Source organism: Cydia fagiglandana, chromosome 1, assembly GCF_963556715.1.
Source record: "Cydia fagiglandana chromosome 1, ilCydFagi1.1, whole genome shotgun sequence".
In the NCBI taxonomy this organism is placed as follows: domain Eukaryota; kingdom Metazoa; phylum Arthropoda; class Insecta; order Lepidoptera; family Tortricidae; genus Cydia; species Cydia fagiglandana.
Genome location: NC_085932.1, coordinates 14,540,970 through 14,564,731, shown reverse-complemented (window position 1 = coordinate 14,564,731; position 23,762 = coordinate 14,540,970). Strand labels below are relative to the sequence as shown.

At 36.6% G+C, this 23,762-nt stretch overlaps 1 protein-coding gene across 1 annotated transcript; it reads left to right on the top strand.

Annotated features, from left to right (window-relative positions):
- Positions 1 to 604: 604 nt before the first annotated feature.
- On the top strand, positions 605 to 13,627 carry LOC134670792 (O-acyltransferase like protein-like). Its single transcript, XM_063528617.1, has 13 exons — positions 605 to 791; positions 1,926 to 2,295; positions 2,876 to 3,064; positions 4,295 to 4,374; positions 7,381 to 7,580; positions 8,018 to 8,132; positions 8,363 to 8,580; positions 8,684 to 8,874; positions 9,650 to 9,797; positions 10,463 to 10,649; positions 11,245 to 11,387; positions 12,635 to 12,743; positions 13,453 to 13,627. Exons 1-13 carry the CDS (start codon positions 605 to 607, stop codon positions 13,581 to 13,583), a joined length of 2,268 nt encoding a protein of 755 aa, XP_063384687.1. The 3' UTR covers positions 13,584 to 13,627.
- Positions 13,628 to 23,762: the final 10,135 nt, after the last annotated feature.

Genomic DNA, 23,762 nt, shown 5'->3' with positions numbered 1-23,762 from the left:
TTAGTTACAATCTAACGTAGGTTAGGTTAGGTTAGATTGTAATCTCTCTACCGTCTGTTAATAATTTAACTAGCGATATTATAAACTGAACTGAACTGAACTGAACTATAAGGAAATCAAGGAGGACGCCCTGGATAAAGTCAAATGGAGAGAGCTACATCGACAAGAGTCTTACTCTTAAATTTACGACGATTATAAACTGACGAGTGTTTACAATTTTACGGTTAACATAATATACCTAGTCCAGCTACTTAGTACGCAGTGATTACATGATAAACGTATTAGAACAAAACACAGTAGGTAAACGCAGTAAGTTTTCATAGGCGTGTGACCTTAGAATTACACATAAATATTATATTGTTTTCGAGTGGTGAGCGAAACTATTCCGTTTAATCTTGGGCAAAAATGCTAACCAGAGCTAGAGAACCCTTCATAATAAGTGTTTATCTTGATTGAATATAGCAAGATATCAAAATCAACTACTAAAATTAATCAATAATCACATTATAACGATTTTAATAATCACTCTAAATCTCAGTCAATTAGTCATGTCGGCGAAGCCCGGTAGGGAGGTTCAAATCAGGATATAGGGAATATTATAAAAATGGCAAACGTGTTGGTTATTGTTTTCATCAGCATCTGTTTACACTCAGCCAAAGCATTTATTGACTTTGAACAACCTAAAAATAATGCATTCGATACTGAATTATATAGAAATGTGTTAGATACAGAATTATGTGAAGCACAACTGAGTTTTTTACGAAATAATGATAGTACTCTACTGGCAGAATGTAAGTATACTTTTCTATTCTAACAGTCATACCTTACTATCTTACCTGTTAATTACTTTACATTATTTTTCATCATGATAGTCTATATTTTGGTGTATCTTATGATAGGATTAGACAGAAGGAATACACTATAAAGTAATTAAAATGCAATGTATAATATATTGATATTCATATAGACCAGTGTCTAGTAAATAATTAAGATACAAGGAAGATTGGCCGTTTCAAAACACCGTGTTGTATCAGTATTAAACTTATTAAACCATTTTGGGGTTTTGACGTAAGACTTGAAGGACCAGGACCTAATGACAATATACATATAAGTAATAAATATATCGCTAATAAGCTACAGCCGCAAATAATTTATTAGGAGCGTCATGGGTTTCATCTTAGAAAAACTATACGTTGAAAAATAAAACAGTCAATAAAATTATAATGATTATCATGACATAATCAACATTCAATTGTTAAAATTAGCTGGTGTGCGTGCACCTTTATAATAAGAACTTCTATATATTGTAACCAGAAACATTAAAAAGTTTATTTAACACTTGCTTTATAGACGAAATAAATGCTCCGTCTCCTAATAAACCTCAGTATTCGTGCAATGAGTAAAAATACATATTTAATTCAATATATTTATTATGAACAATAAATATACATGTGGCTACCTCACTTCTGCTTGTAATCTACAGACATTTTATGGCGTTGCAATATAAAATCGTATAATAATTTAGTCGCGATGATAGATAAGTCCACGTTTTGCCAATTGTCGTCTAGTACTTTTCCTGCCTAAATTCTATATCGGTGCTGTAGACCTACGCAAGGTTTTCATCTAAAACTGCCGAAAATTTCAAAATGTTTTAGTAAGTTTCAAACAGTATACAACCATGGCATGGATAGTCAATAAAAAAATGGACAGCAGTAGATCTGTAATACATTAATTCTAACGACAGATATTAAATAGACACTGTCTTGAGGTACGAGCATCATATTAATGCAAATATGTATGTAGATATATTTAAGTTAATTAAATATATTAATATAATTAGTCTATATAATTCAGTCGAATTTAAATGGTATTTAATTAACGAAGTATGAAACAGGTAGATGACATTTTATTTTGTCGCTTTTCAGTTCTTGATGCTGGTATAAGACCCCCACGAGGTATATTTAAAGGTAATTTTGTCGATTTCGGGAACTATCATCAGTGTATAGAAATAAGTGCTAATATTGAAACATCAGATACACAAGGAAAATATTGTATGATCAATGTTCCAATGACGCAAGACGATTTTGAGATACCAACTCTACCTGAATGGCCAGAGGAATGGCCAGAATGGCCAGAGGAATGGCCAGAATGGCCAGAGGAATGGCCAGAATTTCCTTGGCCGGAGCTTTTGCCGAACACCAGACGACACAGGAATATGATGAGAAATCTTCGCGAAGTTCGGGCGGAGGCAGCCAAATACAGTCAGTACACTGGAACAGATATGGATTTCATAAGGTAAGTAGATATAAATATATGAAATAAATTGACACACATAATTTCTAGTACATTTTTTATAATAATACATATTTTAAATTAGAAAGTAACTGTCTGTTTGTTAACTCTTCACGCTTTAAACCGCTGAACCGATTTACCGATATAAAAATTGGTATGGTGATAGTTTGAGGCCGGGGAAGGATTTTGGTTAGTTTATATCAATCATCATTATCATTTGACGTAGATAAAGTCACGATCATGAGCTAGAAAGTTTATTAAATATTTATGATTCAAAGTGTCATTAAAAAATCTTACAATCGACTTACAAAATTACGAATGTCTTAACCTAAACTACCAACTAACAACAAAAAAACGATTTACAAAATTCGTTTCGAGCCCCTCCAGATGCAAAGGAGCCCCTCTCGCTCACCGCCTTGCCACGTTGAACCGCGATGTTCAACCTTTGCATAAGCACCTTTGCAATGGAAAGTAAAATCGACTTAAGATATAAAAGAAGGAGCAAAGCAACTTCCTAATAGATTATCAATGAGATTCAACCGACGAGGGATTTGTGTTTTAAAAAATAATCTACTTTCCCCAGGGTTGCAGAAGACAGTGCCTTGGCTGGTGAAGCATTTAGATTAGCAGTATGCCTTCCGAAAGCTTGTACTCCTAAACAGTTTATAGATAAAGTTCTAATTAACACCACGGCTGTGGGTTTAGAGTTTACTGAAGAATTCTGTCGCCTGAGAAATGATAAGCCATTTGTACCTGGGGACTATGCTGCAATGTAAGTTTGAAACTTCTTTTGTGTGAACTGCAGTACATAATATTTAATACCTTATAATTAACAAATTACAATAATTAGCCGAAATAGTAAGAAAAATAAGCACTGGTAAAATGAGATTTCCCAAAAGCTTCCAAAGGGTCTAGCAGGCTAAGCGAACAAGAAGTGCCCCCAACGACGGATTTGGTCATTCTTTCAGGTGGTGTACTGGCAGGTCCTAAGAACTCTCTGTGCTTAATATCAGTCCTCGATCTTCTTTTGTTTTCGAGTTATTCAGGATAATGTAAAATCATCAGTGTATCATTGAAAGTGTCATATTTTGGAAACCGTTCAAGTTAGATTAATCAAACAAAATTATATTTGACAACAATAAAAAAGACTACAAAATGAATATGTTTAACCTGCATCATGTCCTTATACTTCATTATAAAAAAAAAACATTTTATTTTTCTTCTCATTATTTTTTATACTATTCGCGGAGGTACACCTACAAAAAAAATATGCATGAGTAGCCACTAATACCCACTATATAAACATATAAAAATATTTGCATTAAATCTTCGTGCGTCATGTCAAAAAAAAACATTATCGAACAAGGATCTCGGAAACGGCTACTCATGCATATTTTTTTTGTAGGTGTACCTCCGCGAATAGTATAAAAAATAATGAGAAGAAAAGTAAAATATTTTTTTTTATAATGAAGTATAAGGACATGATGCAGGTTAAACATATTCATTTTGTAGTCTATTTTATTGTTGTCAAATATAATTTTGTTTGGTTAATCTAACTTGAACGGTTTACAAAATATGACACTTTCAATGATACACTGATGATTTTACATTATCCTGAATAACTCGAAAACAAAAGAAGATCGAGGACTGATATTAAGCATAGAGAGTTCTTAGGGCCTGCCAGTACACCACCTGAAAGAATGACCAAATCCGTCGTTGGAGGCACTTCTTGTTCGCTTAGCCTGCTAGACCCTTTGTTTATTTTTTATTTATTAATCTTATTATAAAACTCGATACGTTCATGTCTAGTCGATTTGATCAAAATACCTTCATTGATAAACCAATAAAATATAAATTTTGCATTTGTTCGACTAAAAATTAGCACGACGTTTTTTGTATCTTCTTATTTCTATTTAATAAATACGAGTAACATACTGGGCTTCGCTGCTCCACACGGCAGAATATTGTTAAACTTTTCTTATGACGTTTTATTTAATTTCAGGGGTGTTTTCGGCTTCATTATTCTAATAACTATACTCTGCACGGGCTACGATCTATATTATACTCATATACTTAAAGGAGGTAAGATTAGGTTACGCTCTATAGCATAAGTAAGCTATAATCTGATATTCCCTCATCTTATTTGAATGCCGATTACGTTATATAAAACGAATCTTTTAACTTCTCCAGATTGGGATACAGCAGTAGAAATTGCTAAGCCAACGAGGTGGTCAAAAGATCTTAATGCTAATAAAAGGAAGTGTATTTTATCATCTCACACACTTAGCTATTTCTGCTGCTGATTTTACATTTACATACAACATAATTATAGAAAAATACAAATACACACTCAATCATGATTCGCCTTGCACATAGATATACGAATACACAACACACAATAACGATACGAGTAGATACGAGTACATAGTAGGTACGAGTACGTAATATCTTAGAGTTAGTTTTGGCACAGTTTTGGTTTTTTTTTATTTGATTTTAAGTAGTCAATTTAGGCTTAATGATAAATAGGGCTTAATGATAAATGCATGATTACCATATTCAAATCAAAGTTTATACCTAAAGGCAAATTGTTTTGTCTGCCTTATCATTATCAACATTGATAACAATCAAATTCCAATAAAGAAATAACATCGAATAGCAATTTAGATATGACGTAGGTAGCTGTTGAATGGTATACATAGGTACTAGTAATTATTATCACGGTCAATCTTTGTGTGATAAGTTCTGATTTTATTGTTTAATTTTACAAAGTACCTATATAGCTGTACTTGTTTTGCATTTTTTTAAGACTTAAGGAGCGATTATATCAATAATATCGTCTTAGTCATTTTTTAGATACCTATCTAACGTACCATATGTTGATATTAGCAAAACAATTATTTCGACATTTTAGTCACAATATGTAGGGTAACAGCACCAGTGGCCAGCCAGGGACCAGTGGTCAGCCTTTTGAGTCGTTTATTGGTCATAAATATCTGGTATATTCGTTTAAACAAATCGCGATTACTCAAATAGGAGCTTTGATTCCTTATTGGTTAATACGTCACACGACAGGTGTGGTGAGGGAACGGGGGGAAGAAATATACTCGTTCATACAGGTGCTGTTTGTCGAAGAGTGCAAAAGTGTCATGTCCGCCATATTTTTTTCTGCACGTGGTGTTCTCTTAACAGGCAAGAAAAACTATGTTTTAATGTTATAAGTTATTATTTTTGTTAATGATTGGATTGATTATTAGTTTATCTATTAAATTGGATTACGTTTTGATGAAAATAACAATATTTCACTTATAAATTGAGGGGGCTGGCCACTGGATAACACTTTTTTCCAAAAAATCCAGTGTTCAGCCCCCCACGGCTGACCTTTGGGTTATTCGTTTATTTTATTATTTTCGAGCCAATGCGACCGTTAGGACCGTTAAATTTACATTTTAAAATTTAGTTTAGCATGCCCTAGTCAATTTTAAGTAAAATCCAGTAGTCAGCCGCATTTGAAATTACGTTATAATGCGGCTGACCACTGGAACTTCTTCACTTCAGTTCGCGGATCCAATACTCAGCCATTGACTTTGCTTGGTACATCGCCGCCAAAAATAAGTCCACATTTTTAAACCCTATCTAATTGAAATAAGGTTCAAAAGTGTATACATATTTATGACGTTAACTATACATAACTATTTATCACTTTGCTTTTTCCTGGTAGGTATAAGACTTTGTTTATTAATGATAATTAGATCTGCATAGAATCGTTTCATTATTTTTTACCGAATAGGTTCTTCCTCCTCGCGTTATCCCGGCATTTTTGCCACGGCTCATGGGAGCCTGGGGTCCGCTTGACAACTTTTTTAGTTAAGTACATAACTAACAAATTTCGTGTCATAAGAATTGTATGTACCTACTAATAAAAAAAAAAGATATACAAAAAATAATAATGATAATCATATTGTTGGTTATGATATAAATATAAGTGATTTTGATCAAATCATTATGAATATTATAAAGGCTGAGTACTACTGGGTACACAGAGGCTGCTTACTGGATTTTGGAGGCTGACTACTGGAGAAAAGTGCCACTTTTTGTTTAAACTAAATTAGAGATATTATAAAGAGGATTGTTATTTTTTTAAATATTTTGTTTTAAAATTATGATAAACAATTGATCTAACTATGTCATTTGTTTAATTTTCCGAGTAATCCTGTAGAAATGCCGAACGTTCAAACTTAAAAAAGTCGTTATAAGGCTGACTACTGGTGCCTTTACCCTATATAAGGTGTAGGTGAGGTAGTAGCGATACATATAAGTTACTTGTAGGTAGGTGTAGGTACCTAATATATTCTGAATTTCATTAAGATAGTTATGTCTTACTAATGACTTAAGTAAAAGTAACTTATGGCCTAATCACTGTGAGGTACTGACACTGCGGACAGACAAATATGATTAAACTACAAGAATTCCTTTGTTGCCGTTTTGGCTACGTAGTCCTGTAAAAAGGCGTATCATAACCTTTGTAATTATATTGATTATGATTACTATCTGGTAGGTATACGAAATATTTCTACGATATGAGTATGGGTATTTCTACAAGAATAATCTTATCATGTTTTAATGATAAAGTACGAGTATTAAATTACAAATAATGGTGCCATATGCTTTTTTTAACACGTGCGTTTAATTACAAAGGAAATCGTACGGCGCGATTCGGGAAATGAATAAGAGATTAACTAGATACGATATAGTAAAGATATGTGACGTCCCACGGGTAAAGGTACCTTATGGCGGTTGGTGCTTACGCTATTATTAACGCCGCTCCAGTATTATTGCAGAGCTATGCGACGTAAGCGCAGGCCACCATAAGGTACCTTCTTCCGTGGATCGTCACATAACTTCACTATTTCATATCTAGTGAATTTCTAATTCATTTCCCGAATCGCGGCATCGGCCGCCATAAGGTACCTTTTGCAGTGGAACGTCACATATCTTTACTATTTCATATCTAGTGAGTCTCTAATTCATTTCCCGAATCGTGCTGGTAAACAGACATGAAAAATAATGTAATGTGATAATTCCTTTCAGATCCTAAAACAGCGAGTGTTCTCGGGAAATCCTTCTCAGTGTACACGAACACTCGACGCTTGCTCACATTCAACTCTGTGCCCGGCGCTTTGGAATGTGTGGACGGCATCAGATCCCTCGCCATGATGTGGGTCATAGTGGGTCATTCGTATTCGACGCATTTATATGCGCCCTTCGTTAACCGAACCGATTTCTTTCAGGTACATATTTTAAAATGATTTTGTATTGTTCTGTCGGTCAGTTATTTTTTATATTTTGTATAGATGAACTACTGCCGATAGATGGTTGATAGCTCTAGGAATATTCTCTTCGGAGTTCTAAGAATATTTTTTATTGTTTATAATGATTACACGTTCATCTCTATGTCGACGTGTCAAATAAAACAAAATTATAATGACCATTTTACAGATTGAAGACAAGGACACTTATGTATGTAAATATGTACTTGTATTCTATTATGAGTTTGGGGCATAAATTCATAATTCCAAAATTACGATCTTTTATTGGATTTCTTTATTGTACTCTGAAGTACTTAAGACTGAAATTAGTTCGTGGGTTAACTCTTTAATTGCTTAGGTGCACTATAAATTGATAGTTTAAATTATTTTTTATAAATACCTAGTTTTTACATTAACAGTGGATGACCTCATTTTCTGCGATTTGGATTATGGCTGCGCCAATCACAGTGGATACATTTTTCATGCTGAGTGGACTGCTAATTGTGTATACTACTGTCGGAAAAATGAGTAGCAGTAAGTTAATTATTATATTTTAAAGATGACTCACGTTAGACAGGGACGTATCCGGCCCGGAGCTTCCGGCACATCGTGAATATAACGTGATCGCCTATCATGTCATAGAAAAGTAAGCTCCGGAAGCTCCGGCCCGAACACGGCCCGGTCTAACGTGAGTCATCCTTTAAGCAATACATTTGATAAACATAAACTAATGTATAGTATTCTTAACTAATACTATTTTTCAGTGGGCCTAATCAGAAACATCCACTTATACTATCTCCATCGGCTCTTACGGATGTTTCCGGTATTGGCTGCCGGCGTTTTCCTCCAAGCGACGTTATTCAACCACTTGTCTGACGGACCACGATGGAATGACGTCGTTGCTCATAAAGTGCACAAGTGCAGGCAATATTGGTGGGCTACTTTGATCCATGGCCAGAATTTAATAATTCCTGATCATATGGTAAGTAGGTTTTACAATAAAACTACAAAAAGTTAATATAATGTAAAACAAAATAATTATTTCCCAAAAGAGAACCTTCTAAACCTTGTGTATTATATTTCAGTGTGTCGGCCCAACGTGGTACCTTGCCGTTGATATCCAGATGCATATAGTTTCACCTCTTGTATTGTTTTGGGTGCTTGGAAAAAGAAGAGCCGCTTGGACTGCCTTAAGTCTCGCCATGCTAATCGTGTTGGCGGCGTCTACAACGTATAATTATTTAAACGAGTTCCAGCCAGCACCTCTAATACCAGCGTAAGTCAATGGTGAAATGGGGATTTCATTAATTTTTGGGGATTTCATTGCTGAGGATCGCGACACATGTATGCTCCGTCTCCACGGTGTGCGATCAATGATCATAGGCCATATGGGTCACGCACTGCATGTTGCCGCCAACCACTCTCTTCACAATATTTCACACTTTCAATAATAACTTCCTCAAATTATAATTACGTTTTTGTATTGACTACTGGAAAATGTACGTAGCTCCATAGTTTGCTCTAAAATTCAAAATAATTAAAATATACTTATTGTATTGTGATATCTTAATATACATGCCGATTTAAAGTAGACCATCACTGGCATCACTACTGTCATGTTGTTACACTTAAATGAGGGTGTGTGTTGTCAAACAACCGTTGAAGTACAATTACCCAGTGGGAAGCAAAGCAGGCGCACACAAAATACAAATAAAACATATTAATAAACTATTCTATACATTTTACTCTATTTACAAACTCTAATCTATTTGACTTCTACATGCACATCTTAGGCGGTCGACATTAATTAAACTCATCTGCCGTAAAAACCATAATACAAGTACCTATCTATGTCATACGAGCTCGTAAATGTGTGAATATCTTCTAAAATGCGTTTTAAGGTGGACTGTATGAATACATAATATGTTTTCGGTATGGTGATGAAGCTTTATCTTTAGGATATCTAGCTTAAGCATAATCTTTTTAATTTTTGGTGCTTCATTATTATCCTTGCTGCATACATTTAAATAAATAAGAATATATATTTTCAGACGTGCTGCTGTGGATCCTGAAGCTTCATCTAACTATATGTTGTACTATTATGTGAACACATTAACAAGATGCTCTCCATTTTTTGTCGGAATGCTGTATGGCTATCTTCTCGCTGTTTGTAAAGGCAAAAAAGTACACTTGCCTAAGGTAAGAGTGACCTCAAATATCTATACAGTGTGTTTTCTGTAACAGGAGCAATAAATCAAACTGTAGGCTGTACTCCTCAAACTGACCAATACAACATTTGTTCAGCAACTTTTGAAAATAACTCATGGTTTGATTTTTATTACACTTTAAAGTTTATTCTAAGACGCAATGTATTGCAAATTTTATTATGTTAAAAGCGTGACAGTAACGTCAAACACACTGATGTCAGCGTACATTGAAGGCAATATTTATTTTGTATGAAAAAGAGGAAGTGTAAAGGATTCATAATTTTTAAAAGTTGCTGAACAAATGTTGGTCAGTTTGAGAAGTACACAGCCTTTAGTTAAATTTATTGCTCCTGTTACAGGAAGCATCCTGTATAATCTCTACTAATCGCTTTGCAAATGTCGTGCTCTGTTAAAGTTGCTCCAGTCAAAATTATCCTTATTATTCAAATATTATATACCGCTCACTGTCAATTTTCAATTGTTATGTCGGTATTTTATAACATCGTTGTTTTCAAAAATGGTTACTTTATTAAATTGTTTTAAAAACTTACAATTTGTGAATCGTTATTTGTAAAACTGCATGCACACAACATTTCACTTTAGGTTGTAATGTCAATCATAGGCAATCAATTAACTCACTTTTATGTGTTCTTTCAGTTCTTCGTGGCATTAGGATGGGCTTGTGCCTTTGCGGTATCGGCTGGTATTATATACTCGGCATACCCTATCCTCCAGATGGATTGGTACAGTCCCTTCTTGGACGGCGTTATTAATTCCTTCTCCAGACCAGGATGGGCAGCATGCCTCGGTTGGATGATATTTGCATGCACTCATGGTTACGGAGGTTAGTATATATTATATTTATCATTACATTTTTTGTATAAAACCTAGCTGTACTAAGGTATTTCGCACACACATCCCAAAAAAATATATATATATGAGCCAATGTTCGTATACTCATAATGTGTCAAATATAAGAATGCACAGAGTATAATTGAGATGTTTTGTTTGAAAGTCGTACGCTTTAACGCCAAATCACCAACGTATAAATCCTATAAAACCGGGCAAGTGCGAGTCGGACTCGCGCACGAAGGGTTCCGTACCATAATGCAAAAAAAAAAACAAAAAAAAGCAAAAAAAACGGTCACCCATCCAAGTACTGACCCCTCCCGACGTTGCTTAACTTTGGTCAAAAATCACGTTTGTTGTATGGGAGCCCCATTTAAATCTTTATTTTATTCTGTTTTTAGTATTTGTTGTTATAGCGGCAACAGAAATACATCATCTGTGAAAATATCACGGTTCGTGAGATACAGCCTGGTGACAGACGGACGGACGGACGGACAGCGAAGTCTTAGTAATAGGGTCCCGGTTTACCCTTTGGGTACGGAACCCTAACTAGTATAGATGTACCTACATAATTGTTTGTTTGCTCGCAGGGCCCATCAACTGGTTCCTGTCATTGCATATGTGGAAGTTGCCGGCTCGGATCTCCTTCGCGATGTACATCTTCCACTACCCAATCATGCATGTCGTGAACGCGACATCGGTCTCTCCGGCGCACTTTACACCTGCTCGCTACGTAAGTTGATTTTTATAAATTAACATCTAACACTAACCTTTAATATAAACCTACCTTACTTAGGCCCACTTGCACCATTCCACTAACCCGGGGTTAACCGCTTAAACCAGGAGTTGCCATGGTTAGCCATACAATTTGACACTAGGTTAACAGTTTAACCGATTAACCCCGGGTTAGTGGAATGGTGCAAGTGGGCCTTACTGGGTCAAACTGATTTTTTATAATAGAGAAAACTCTAGTAACTAGACCGTCACTCTTTATTTCAATGTGTGCTAAAACTCTTTTTGATGACGTGTACAAGTTTTCATTCGGATAGCATCACTCTGACACGCGCACGGCTCGATTTCCCAAAGCCCTTTTTTGTTTCGCGGGTTTGGGTTCTCAAATGTTCTGTATGAAACACATGAGGGACACACCCAATTAAAAGTTTTTTTTACACATAAAAAACCATGCAAGATTTTTTTACTTGTATCATAGGAATGAGTGATGTCAGATTCTGCTGATATGAAACTTTAGTCAGTCTATTTGTTTAACCCCACAATTGTCATGTAAACTTATGTCGTTGCTAGAATGACATATTTCCCTATGATTAGGTTTTAATATTTAAATGTAAACAGTCGCCCAAGAACTGTCTTCATTATGGAGATAAAGCCTTATTGTACCTCTATTGTTGGCTGAACCCTGCAATAAAAAACGTATAAAAATTATGACACGAAAAGTGTCTGGTCAAAATTGTAATCACGTTCGACAAACAATTTCCAAAAGGTCAGTAATCCTGAAAAACAAATGACAACTTATAAATAGGTTGAGTGACAGACAGTGCACTATTATCGTATATCAATTTTTAACAAGCAGATACGTCTGCGAGCAATGCTCCATATATCGATCTGATTTATATATTTTGGGTTTGTTAGAATTGTCTCATTAAGTATTAGATTCCCGCTGAAAGAAAAGTACAGTATAAAGAATGAATTTTTTGTCAAAAACATTTTAGTTACATATATCATTTGTAAGTTTTTTTGTAAGAAATATTAGTATTACCTGTGTTGTGAACATATCACTCGGTAAAATATATTGTATAAAAGTATTTCATTGGATATTTGAAATAAGATATACCATCGCCCACACTGTTAACTGTACGTCGGTGGACCTTATACCTTTTTTAACAAGGTCGACCGATGTACAGTTAGGAGTGTTGCTGCTTGTAGTATTATAATAACAAATATTATAAAAGTGTCTCTTAACAGTTTTTCAGATTTCTGGGTGACTTCTCTTCAGCACTGATTATTGGGTTTATAGTAACCGTGATGATCGATTCACCCTTCTCTACGCTCATCAAACTTGCAATGGGAGGAGGTATGTTTTACTCGTATGTTAATGTTAGTGTTGTGTTGCTGTAATTTCGTCCGGTGACAAGCAAAAGTCACTAAGTACTGTAAAAAAATTTAAGTAACATTGCACTTTATTACACTTGTAACACGGTTTATTGTCGAATAATTTCAATGGTGTTAGTTAGTGACTTTTGCTTGCCACCGGACGATTTACTATCCCGATGTCATCCACGTAGAAGCAAAGTTTAAAATGTTCAACTTCATTTTCACCGATTACGAGTTAAATCGTTTCGTAGTTATGACATCGATTGAAATATTACCCAGACATAGGAGAGAGTGACTAATGCCTACACGTAGTGCGCTGCGGCCGTGAACATGATAGCAATATCACAATTTATAAAATATTATCAAAAAGTTACATTACCTGTCGATAAACCTTCTTTTTTCCCTACGGAGAGAAAAAAACGGATTTCGGTTCACTTCGGACACTTAAAACAAATAAATTAAAGATCTTAACAGTAGTTTACATATGTTTTTGGTGTGTATGTATCTGTATTTCATTCTTAAAAGAGCAGAAAAGAAAGAGATACTAAATTCCGATACAACCATGTTTACTGAAAACATTAATCACGTGTATGGTTTCCATTTTCGTAGGTATTTTATACTTTTTCTAATATTAGGGGTGGAAAGCAAAGTGTATTACGTGGTACCAAAATCAACTATTTTCTTCACAGGCCCGAAGAAACCTAGACCAGAAAAAATAGAGGCTAAAGAAGAAAATGGCGTAAACGGAGGTGTTACAGCAGTCAACCCGGCGATATCACAAGAAGAGTATGAGAGATACCTAAGCAAGACTAAACTATGACACGTTTCATTCATAAATTAGACACAGATTATCATGTCATGAGCAACATGTGTGCACTCTTCTCTCAGATAGTTCTACTTATTTAGATTACTAATAAAGTAAAATAAAGTATTTGTATGGTGGAAGACTTTGGATAGAAATTAATATAATCTAAGTATATATTAGTGTTTTCACTAATAACACGAATAACAATATTTAAAACACTGTTTGATTTATCCCTAAATCTACTAAAGGTTTTTATTCATCTCCAGATTATAAGTTAAGTCGTAAATAAACTGCTCGCACTGCTTCCTTACTTTCCAAGCAGCCATACTACAGCACTGCTTAAATACGCTTTAAAAGAGCTGAGGAGCTTTAGCTCGAACTCGGTCACCTATGTAACGTAGGTTTACTCACAGTTCTATTTGCCCGGGATCCTGACATACTAAGGACTTTTTCACTTGGTCTTTTCGTTAGATTTTTTTTACATTTAGTATAGTACCGAAAAACATACATATCATACACATGCACTCTATGATGCGTTCAAAAATCGCATATTATGGCCGGCATGGCAAGATGAACAATTTTGTTTAGAACAAGTAATACAATTATCATATCTGGGAAAACGACATTATTGCGTACTAATAACATCAATACCAATTTGATAATGACATTGAAATATAGTTTTTTTTTAAACTAAAGAGAATAAGAAAACACATACGTACCCTACACATATATTTGTGTTGTCAAACTTACCGACGAGTAAAGTTACAATAAAAATTAGAATATTGGTAACAAATTTTTATGCTAACAATTATCATAAATATGTTGGTATTGTAATTTTTGCACCTGGTCCTATTTAACAATGTATGGTTTAGAACTGGACCCCTATTCGACAAGCGACGTTTGACGTATGTGGGAAAAATCATAAGTTCTCGAATACGTACAATGTCAAAATTTTACATTAACAATCCACAGTTGAGTTTTGGTTGTACCATATGATATTATCCACCGTTGATGGAATCAACACTCAGTATGCAATAAAATCAACTGTTGATTTGACGTGGATGCGAAATCTGACAGTTGTACGTGTCGAATTTGGCCCCTGGTTTTGATACGATGCATCGCATGCACCGATCAGCGATCTAGGTCGTATAAAAATTTCCAATAATAATCAAGGTAGCGCTCCTGAGCTATAGTTCATTCTTAGTCGAGAGCCGAACGCATTACGAGCCCTTTGTAGCAATGCAAAGCCTTTGTTGCTTCAGTGAGGACTCGCTAGTTACGGTAAGAGGGAAGGAATGGAAATCCATATACTTAGAATAAAATCCTGGGTGGTCAATTAAAACGAAGTACCTAATTAAAATTAAAACGGCGTTAACGGTTTGTTGTTTATTATTAAGCGTTTAAAAAACTTTTACAAGCGTAGAAGAATGATGTACGAGTAACTTGATTTAAGAATAAGTAAGTAGAAGCGTTCAAGATTTTGTACTTTAGAGACCGCTAATTATTTGGTAAAATACCTCTTTGTGGCGTAAATTAATTTAGGTAACCTTTACAATTAATAACGCCTGAAATTTATTATACGAGTCGCTTTTGTTATACCCTAATGACAGAAACCAAACTTTAAGGAAATTAAGGACGAGAAATGAACTGTGCGAAATGATAATTAATTTCCGCGCAATTTGTTATTGTATAATTTCCGTTATCGTGTCTTCTTGAATACTTGTACATTGAAAACGGTACCTTTCAACTGTCATTAAATTAATACATTTTTAACCGACTTTAAAATCCTCTCTCCTAAAGGACGACATTCTCAATTTGGTCTTATGTATTTTCTTATATTTTTCACTTCAGAACTCTGTTGTTTCTGAACTGTTTTTTTATTGAAAGTATACCTAGTTACATATAGTTTTTTTTGTGTTTTTATTAACAAACTAAGAAATTGATATTCAGAAAAGTGACATTTGATAAAGTGGAACTACTGAAAAGGACCAGATGGTCTAGCATAAGTTGCGTTCTCGCTCGTAAGTCCATACTTGAAGTCTCGCTAGATGTATGGAGTCGCGTCTTAGAGCATTTAAATACAAATACAAAATACAAATAATTTATTATCATAAAAGAGTAGTATACATGTGCAGAATATATCTATCAGACTCCAAACTAGGCTGAGCCTGTATCTTGGAAGTCTGCGAGAGCGATTGACAACTATATTCAATTTTTTTTTGGTACAGTGCTTAATACTAAAAATAATTACTACAGTACAAGCTATATGATACAAAGTCACTAAACTAAATTAATAACTGGAATCTCCCGAAAATCTTAATTGTGCAAGTTTTGACTAAAAACAAGTGACAAATGATGAAATGGAACTACTGATAAAGACCGAAATGGAACACTTAAATACAAATCCATGTCAATGTAATAATTAGCCTTTGGTTTTTCTATACCACAATGGTTGCAAACACTCGCGCGGACTGCCTGATGTTAATCAGAATCTGATGTGAAATGTTTTTCTGATATCATTTTACGTACACATTAATTTAGCTGAATATTGATCTCACTTAACCTTTTTACTGGCATCAGGGCATAAATCAAATAACTTTTCAAAGCACGTATACGTAAGTTGTTACCGAGTTCGAGCCCCCCGCTGGTGTCAAGTTACAGGGCCTTATGAACAGCTACTTCACAGTAGTGTACTTCGCAGAAGTTCGTAGATTAAATACCAATAAAAAATGCAACAATGTGTGTTCTTATTAGTTTATAAACACGCACAAATTAATTCACTCTTACCCCAATTCGAATTTAGAATCATCAGCTTTTAGTAAATTGATGTTTACTACCTATTAATTAAATTAAATTGATATTTACGAACTTTTATGCTGAAAAGAGATGGTGCAAAAAATTTATGAAATATAAAATTGAGAGTTCTGGGAATGCTGACGAGGACTGGGACTGGGACTGACTGATCGAGGCATGAATATTAACGAGAACTAAATGATATAGCTATTATTTCGAAGCTGTTGTCTATCACGGTGGAACTGCCAAGTGGCTGAATATGTAATCATATCAGACTACTCTTCAATATCTCGAGTCACTCACTTGATCCCTGTAATGCTATTTCGTACATTTGAAGCTTGGATTTTTGCATTTAAAATGTTCAAGCCTGACTTAAGTTATCTAAGCGATGTTTAAGGAAATATTTAATTTATTAATGTAAATTGATCACCGTAGCGTAGTGTTTTAAATCTTTGTATGATTTGATGTTTCATTCCGTCATGTGAATGCAATACAAGTAACATCAAAACTTTACGGAAGTTGAATGAAACCAAATTACAAATTAAGACAAATTATGAACAAAGCAAGCAGTGGTGGCCGAGTGGATATGTCGTCTGACTTTCAATCCGGAGGTCGCGGGTTCAAATCCTGGCTCGTACCAATGAGTTTTTCGGAACTTATGTACGAAATATCATTTGATATTTACCACTAGCTTTTCGGTGAAGGAAAACATCGTGAGGATACCTGCACACATCTGCGAAGAAATTCAAAGGTGTATGTGAAGTCTCCAATCCGCATTGGGCTAGCGTGGGGACTATAGCCCAAGCCCTCTCGCGCATGAGGGGAGGCCTGTGCTCAGCAGTGGGACGTATATAGGCTGAAATGATGATGATGATGATGAACAAAGTGTTTTTTAGTTGTGCTTGGACATACCATAAAAAGGTCAAATAGGTACGGTCTTCAAACTGAACAAAAGATTTTCTCTGGACGAATTAATCTTTGTGTCCCTAGATGCATGGGAGAGTGGGAAGGGTTTTCGGGGATGTTGAGATTACCGATTTAGATGAAATCTACATCTTTGATTTGTATTTGTATTTGTATCTTCTTCTGAACTTTGAACTGTTTGCTTGGATTGATTTTCCTCTTCTTCTGAACTTTGAACTGTTTGCTTGGATTGATTTTTAAATGAAGTCTCGTAGTTCAGTGTGCCTGTTGGCAAAGGCCTCCTCCAACTCTTTCCAGTATTTCCTCTGCCTGGCCAGTCTTGTCCAGAATGGTCCTACAGTAGTTATTATTTCATCCTCCCATCGTTTGAGTTGTGAGCCTCTAGATCTTGATCCGTCTCTTGGGTGCCACATAAGGATTCTTTGGCTCCATTTTTCGATCTTACACCTTACAGTGTGCCACACATCTTTGATTTAGTTTTAGATAAATATAATACCAAACTTAACTTCCGGCCTGATTCTAATATCATAAAACGTAAAAAATTTGATATTTATGCAGTATTTTTTCTGCATACAAAATCGTCAGACACTGGCAGATCCGATCCACATCGTATCGGGATCTAATTGTTGATGTTTATTAAAATTATAATCTGACCTTTAGAAGCTCAAATAAAACACCACTGCTTGTTTATTTTGCTGACTAAGAATACCTAAAAGCAATTATTTTTATTTTTATTTCGAACCTTTGTGCATCATTTAAAGAAAATTTAATACGCAGTGTCAAAGCTAGCGTCAACGTCGCATCATCGCAACACGATTCTTACGAGTTAACTCTTCTTTGGATGCAGCAGTTTACACGGTACACGGTTCACTAATCTACGTGGACTCTAACGCAATCATCATGTCATGCCCTCACTCCACTCATAAACCCGACAGTAATATACAATAACAAACTCGTTACTCAACATCAATTTCTGCATAACCACAACACATTTCCCGGCGCCAACGAAGTTACTTCAAAGATATTTTCCAAGGCGCTCAACCACAACAGAAATTAGTCTCAAACGAGGCACGTTCTTTGAGCATCCAAGGTAACTGTGCAACTGTCATAGGCTAGGTACGTGGAGTAAATTTAGGTCATGAGGGCAACTTGAACTTTTACTTAAAAGCTTAGCTGATACTGTTACTGATATAATATGTAATAAGTTAAAAGTAATATATATATACTTTGACACAATTTACAAAAAAAAAATGAAACTTAGTACTATTTTATATAGGTATCTATATTCTTCTTCTTTTCGTGTAAAGGGATCAAACTTCTTAGTACTAAATTTTTGTTTGCCAATGTTTTGCCACTTCCAGCCCTCGGGGTGTAGCCCTCAGGAGATCTTCCTCAGTGCACGTCATTGAGCACAGAGAGCACTGTCTCATGTGTAATGTTGTTTGAGGTACTCCACACTCGCAGGATGTATCACCTTGTCGCCCAATTCCCCATCTCAGAAGATTATCTTTTGACCGACCAACTCCCGTCCTAAGTCTGTTGAGAGCTTTCCATACTGGCCACTTTTGCTTTCCCCCTGGAGGCAGGTGTTCCACAGCTGGCAATCGTAGCGATGTGTCGCTGAGTTGCAAGTTCCATGACTTGATGCGAGCCTCCTGAGGAGTTTGCTGCTGGAGAGCTGAATTTGTAACAAAGCTCTTCCGGGACTTTAGCCTTGCAGTAACTGGTTTGTGGCCGTGCAGGGGGTGACGCGGGTCACGCAGTTGTTTTTCTCGCTCCACAGCCGCCGCAATATCTCTGCGTATGTCCGGTGGTGCAATTCCACTCAGTTGGTATAGGTGGTCACGTTTAGTGGGTTTTAGGCATCCTGTTATTAGGCGGCAGGACTCGTTGAGAGCTATGTCAACCTGGGCAGCATGTATAGAGTTCTTCCAGGCTGGGCATGCATATTCTGCAGCCGAGAAGCTGAGTGCGAGAGCCGTTGTGCGTAGGGTGTGTGGGGTTGCCCCCCACGTAGTCCCGGTGATGCATCGCAAAATGTTGTTCCTCGCCGCCACTTTCTGCTTGGTATTAAGGCAGTGAGCTTTGTAGGTCAGTGACCGGTCTAGCGTCACCCCTAGGTATTTCGGGGCGGCAGTGTGTTCTAGCCGGCTGCCTTCCCAGGCGATATTCAGCTGTCTGGTGGCCTGGCTGTTTCGTAGGTGGAAGGCACAAACCTGTGTCTTAGACGGGTTAGGTTTAAGCTGGTTTTCTTTGTAGTAAAGTGACATGCTCGCCAATCCTTCCACTAGGCTATTCTCTACTGCCTCAAAAGATTTTTCTTGCGATGTGAGTGCAAGGTCATCGGCAAAAAGGAAATGTTGTAGGTTATCTATGATCGGTTGGTCGTTCGTATAGATATTAAAAAGTGCAGGTGCCAGTACGCTACCCTGAGGAAGACCATTTTTCAGGGACCTCCATCTACTTTTTTTCCCTTGAAACGATACATAGAACCTTCTGTTGGAGAGTAGCTCAGATATAACCTGCGTGAGTTTATAATCTTTTGTAGTATGGTATAGTTTGGTTACTAGTCTTCTATGGTTTATGGTATCGTATGCAGCCGTGAGGTCGACGAAGACTGCACCTGTCACCATGCCCCTCTCGAAGCCGTCCTCGATGTACTGTGTCAGGTTGAGCACTTGCGAGGTACAGGATTTACCTGCCCTGAAACCTGCCTGTTGCGCTATGAATGCATCCTCCAGGGTTGTTATCATGCGTTCAAGTATGAGGCGTTCAAAGAGTTTGAAGGTGTGGCATAGAAGGGAGATCGGTCTGTAACTTTTCACGTCGGCGGGGTCTTTACCAGGTTTAAGAATGGCAGTTACGTGAGATTTCCTCCATATCTTCGGTAAGGATGTAGTCTCCACACAAGCATTGAACAGTTTCAGTAGCCACAATTTAGCCGCAGGCCCAAAGTGTTTTATTTGTTCGACTCTTATGTCATCAATACCGGCAGCTTTCCCAACTTTAAGCTTTTGGATACCTGCTTCTAATTCCGACATCGAAAAGGGGTCTCCTAGATGGTCTTTTTCGTTTTCAGGTGAGTCCCGGGCAAGTTTCAGTGGTTTACACTTATCTGTCGTTTTTCCGTTGAGTAGAAGTTGGTGGGCTATCTGGTCGGCTGTTATGTTAGTTAAGTAAGTGTGTTGTTTGTTATCACTGCTAAGCTTGTTTATAAAGTTCCACGCTTTCTTACTATTGTGGGTCATATCGACACTCTCCACGAGTTCGTTCCATTTTTTCCTTTGGGTTTCTGATATTTCATCCATGAATTTATTACCCAGGAGGATAGTTTCCCGGGAAAACGGATCGGCCGCATATGCCTTATAGTACGCATTGGCTTGGTCCTTGAGGCTGTCAGACATCCCTGGGATATACTGGGTTTTACAGCCGCGTGGTATATGTCGTCTCGACGCCACTTTCACCAATCCAATGAACTCCTCGTAGCCATCGGCTGTAGGCGGAAGGTGTGAAACGAGGTTGTCTAGCTCTTTCGAGAAGCATTCCCAATCCGCTTTTACGAAGTTGTATCTTCTCCTGAACGGAACTGTACGTGGTCGGACTGCTTCGTATGTCCTGCAAACTATTGGGCGGTGTTGAGTTTTAGGGATGACTTCGCATACTGACTTCCTGCACTGTTTTGAGACGCTTTCGCTGGCAAAGATGAGGTCAGGGTTATAGCCTCTCTTCCATCTGCCACTGTTGAAAGATGATGGTAACTTAGGATCATGAATCAGTGAAATCCCGTACGAGTCGGCCCATTCCTCCACCAGATCTCCATTTTCATCTGCAGCCCTATAGCCCCAGCTCTCACTATGGCTATTGAAGTCTCCCACCACAAACCTTGTGGGCTGTGAATCGAAGTTCAAGGGTTTGTCGAACTGATATGTTTCGTTGGGTGGTTTGTACACAGATGTAATAGTGCAATTGTTGAGCTCTACAGTAATGATCTCAATGTTGTTTGTGTTGGTTTTGTGTACAGATCTGATGTTTAACCCTGGTCTAGTGAACAGTGCACTTCCATACTGACGGTGTTTGATCTCCGCTATGAGGACCATCCCCTCGATGGCAGGGCGACAATTGTCAGGTCCTCTATGGGTTTCTTGCATGCAGAGGAGATTCTATATACATATATACATAGTGGGTACCTAATGATTCTCCGAGAAACTTTTAGCAGATCATCGATTCGCCGACAACGATTCGCCGAACATCGTTTCGCAGAGTCATTTATTTGTCAATGTAACTTTTGGTCAACTAACGTTACGTAGACTCTTGGTTCACATACCGTCCAGTTCGCTTCTGTGTAAATTAGCAGTAACTATTATTGGACGATTTCCATTTAGCAGAGTAATCGTTACGTTTAAGAAATGTTTAGTCGAATAACGTTTCACATTTTACATATAAGTCGTTATTTTTGAAAAAAAGACTTTGCAAAAATAAAGGAAACCCACATCGAAAAGGATAAAATAAAATATTATCCTTTTTAGGGTTCCGTAGGTACCCAAAGGGTAAAACGGGACCCTATTACTAAAACTTCGCTGTCGTCCGTCCGTCCGTCCGTCCGTCTGTCTGTCACCAGGCTGTATCTCACGAACCGTGATAGCTAGACAGTTGAAATTTTCACAGATGATGTATTTCTGTTGCGGCTATAACAAACAAATACTAAAAACAGAATAAAATAAAGATTTAAGTGGGGCTCCCATACAACAAACGTGATTTTTGACCAAAGTTAAGCAACGTCGGGCGTGGTCAGTACTTGGATGGGTGACCGTTTTCTTTTTCCTTTTTTTTGCTTTATGGTACGGAACCCTTTGTGCGCGAGTCCGACTCGCACTTGCCCGGTTTTTTAAGTAAATTATGGTTCATAAAAATTGTTACAATCATTATATTTATATGGTTTAGATTTGTTTTTTTTCTATAGATTTTTGTTTCACATAAAAAATACCAAGTATTTCAAATGGTTATGGTTCACCAAAAAATTAAAACATTGGTTTAGTTTCAAGGACAATTTGTTCATGTAATTTCATTTCACAGAATCATGGACCTGTAGAAAAGTTACTTCTTATAAATACGGTTTTTACCACAATTAAAAAAAGAAAGGGATAAGTTCGCCTTTGTACTAATGATGTGTGTTCTTTCATGTTTTATGTTTCTTTTTGTACAATAAAGTATTTTGCTACTACTACTACTACAATTTAAGATACAGAATAGTCATTTCGTGGAATTTTATTTATTGAGTCGTTAATTTAACGCAATCTGCTTTTCTGGAAAGAATTAATTTTTCAGGGGTCGCAGTTCTAACCTAACCTAACCCACTTTTTCAGCAAGTTCGTTTTCTTAGAGTTGCAGCTCTAAACTAACCTAAACTGGTTTTTTAGCAATTTCCATGAATACTACGAGTATGTGAAAGTTAATTTAGTAAAATAATAAATTAGAGAGAAGTTTTTCTAGTCAATATTAATGCCAAATGAACATTCGACCTATTGTGTTTCGACCAATGGTTTTTCGGGTAATTATGACAGATACTAAATGATTATTCTACGAATAGTAAATATGCGTATCAATGTTCTGCTTATTGACTACTCTCGCAAACGACTATTATGCGTAATGAGATTCGGCGAATCGTTACTTTGCCAAACAACCCGTCTGCGAATCGTTGTCGGCGAAACAAATATCGGCGTAATTTTTTTCGGAATATCAATAGGGCACCATACATAGTATTAGCAGGTATTAGTATAATATTGTAAGACGGATATTTTTAACACAACATTTTACTCAGATATATTCAAATAAGGCGTTTTTATTTTTTGCTTTGAAAACTAAAAAAAAACCGGGCAAGTGCGAGTCGGACTCGCGCACGAAGGGTTCCGTACCATAATGCAAAAAAAAGGAAAAAAAAAACGGTCACCCATCCAAGTACTGACCACTCCCGACGTTGCTTAACTTTGGTCAAATATCACGTTTGTTGTATGGGAGCCCCATTTAAATCTTTATTTTATTCTGTTTTTAGTATTTGTTGTTATAGCGGCAACAGAAATACATCATCTGTGAAAATTTCAACTATCTAGCTATCACGGTTCGTGAGATACAGCCTGGTGACAGACAGACGGACAGCCGGGCGGACGGACGGACGGACGGACGGACGGACGGACGGACGGACAGCGAAGTCTTAGTAATAGGGTCCCGTTTTACCCTTTGGGTACGGAACCCTAAAAACTCAGATTCCTACTAATCAGAAAGACAAGCCAGTCCCGCTTACCCCGCAACCACACTTACCTATATTGACCTCACCTTTCCTCCTGAGACTCCTAGTACAAACTTTTGTACGTATTCCGCAATCTTTTCTAAACTTGTATAGAGTAGCTAAGGGACACAAAAAGAATACAATTGCTTCTGGGTCTCAAGAGGTTATAGACGATTGTTGTCATGTGTCAAAAA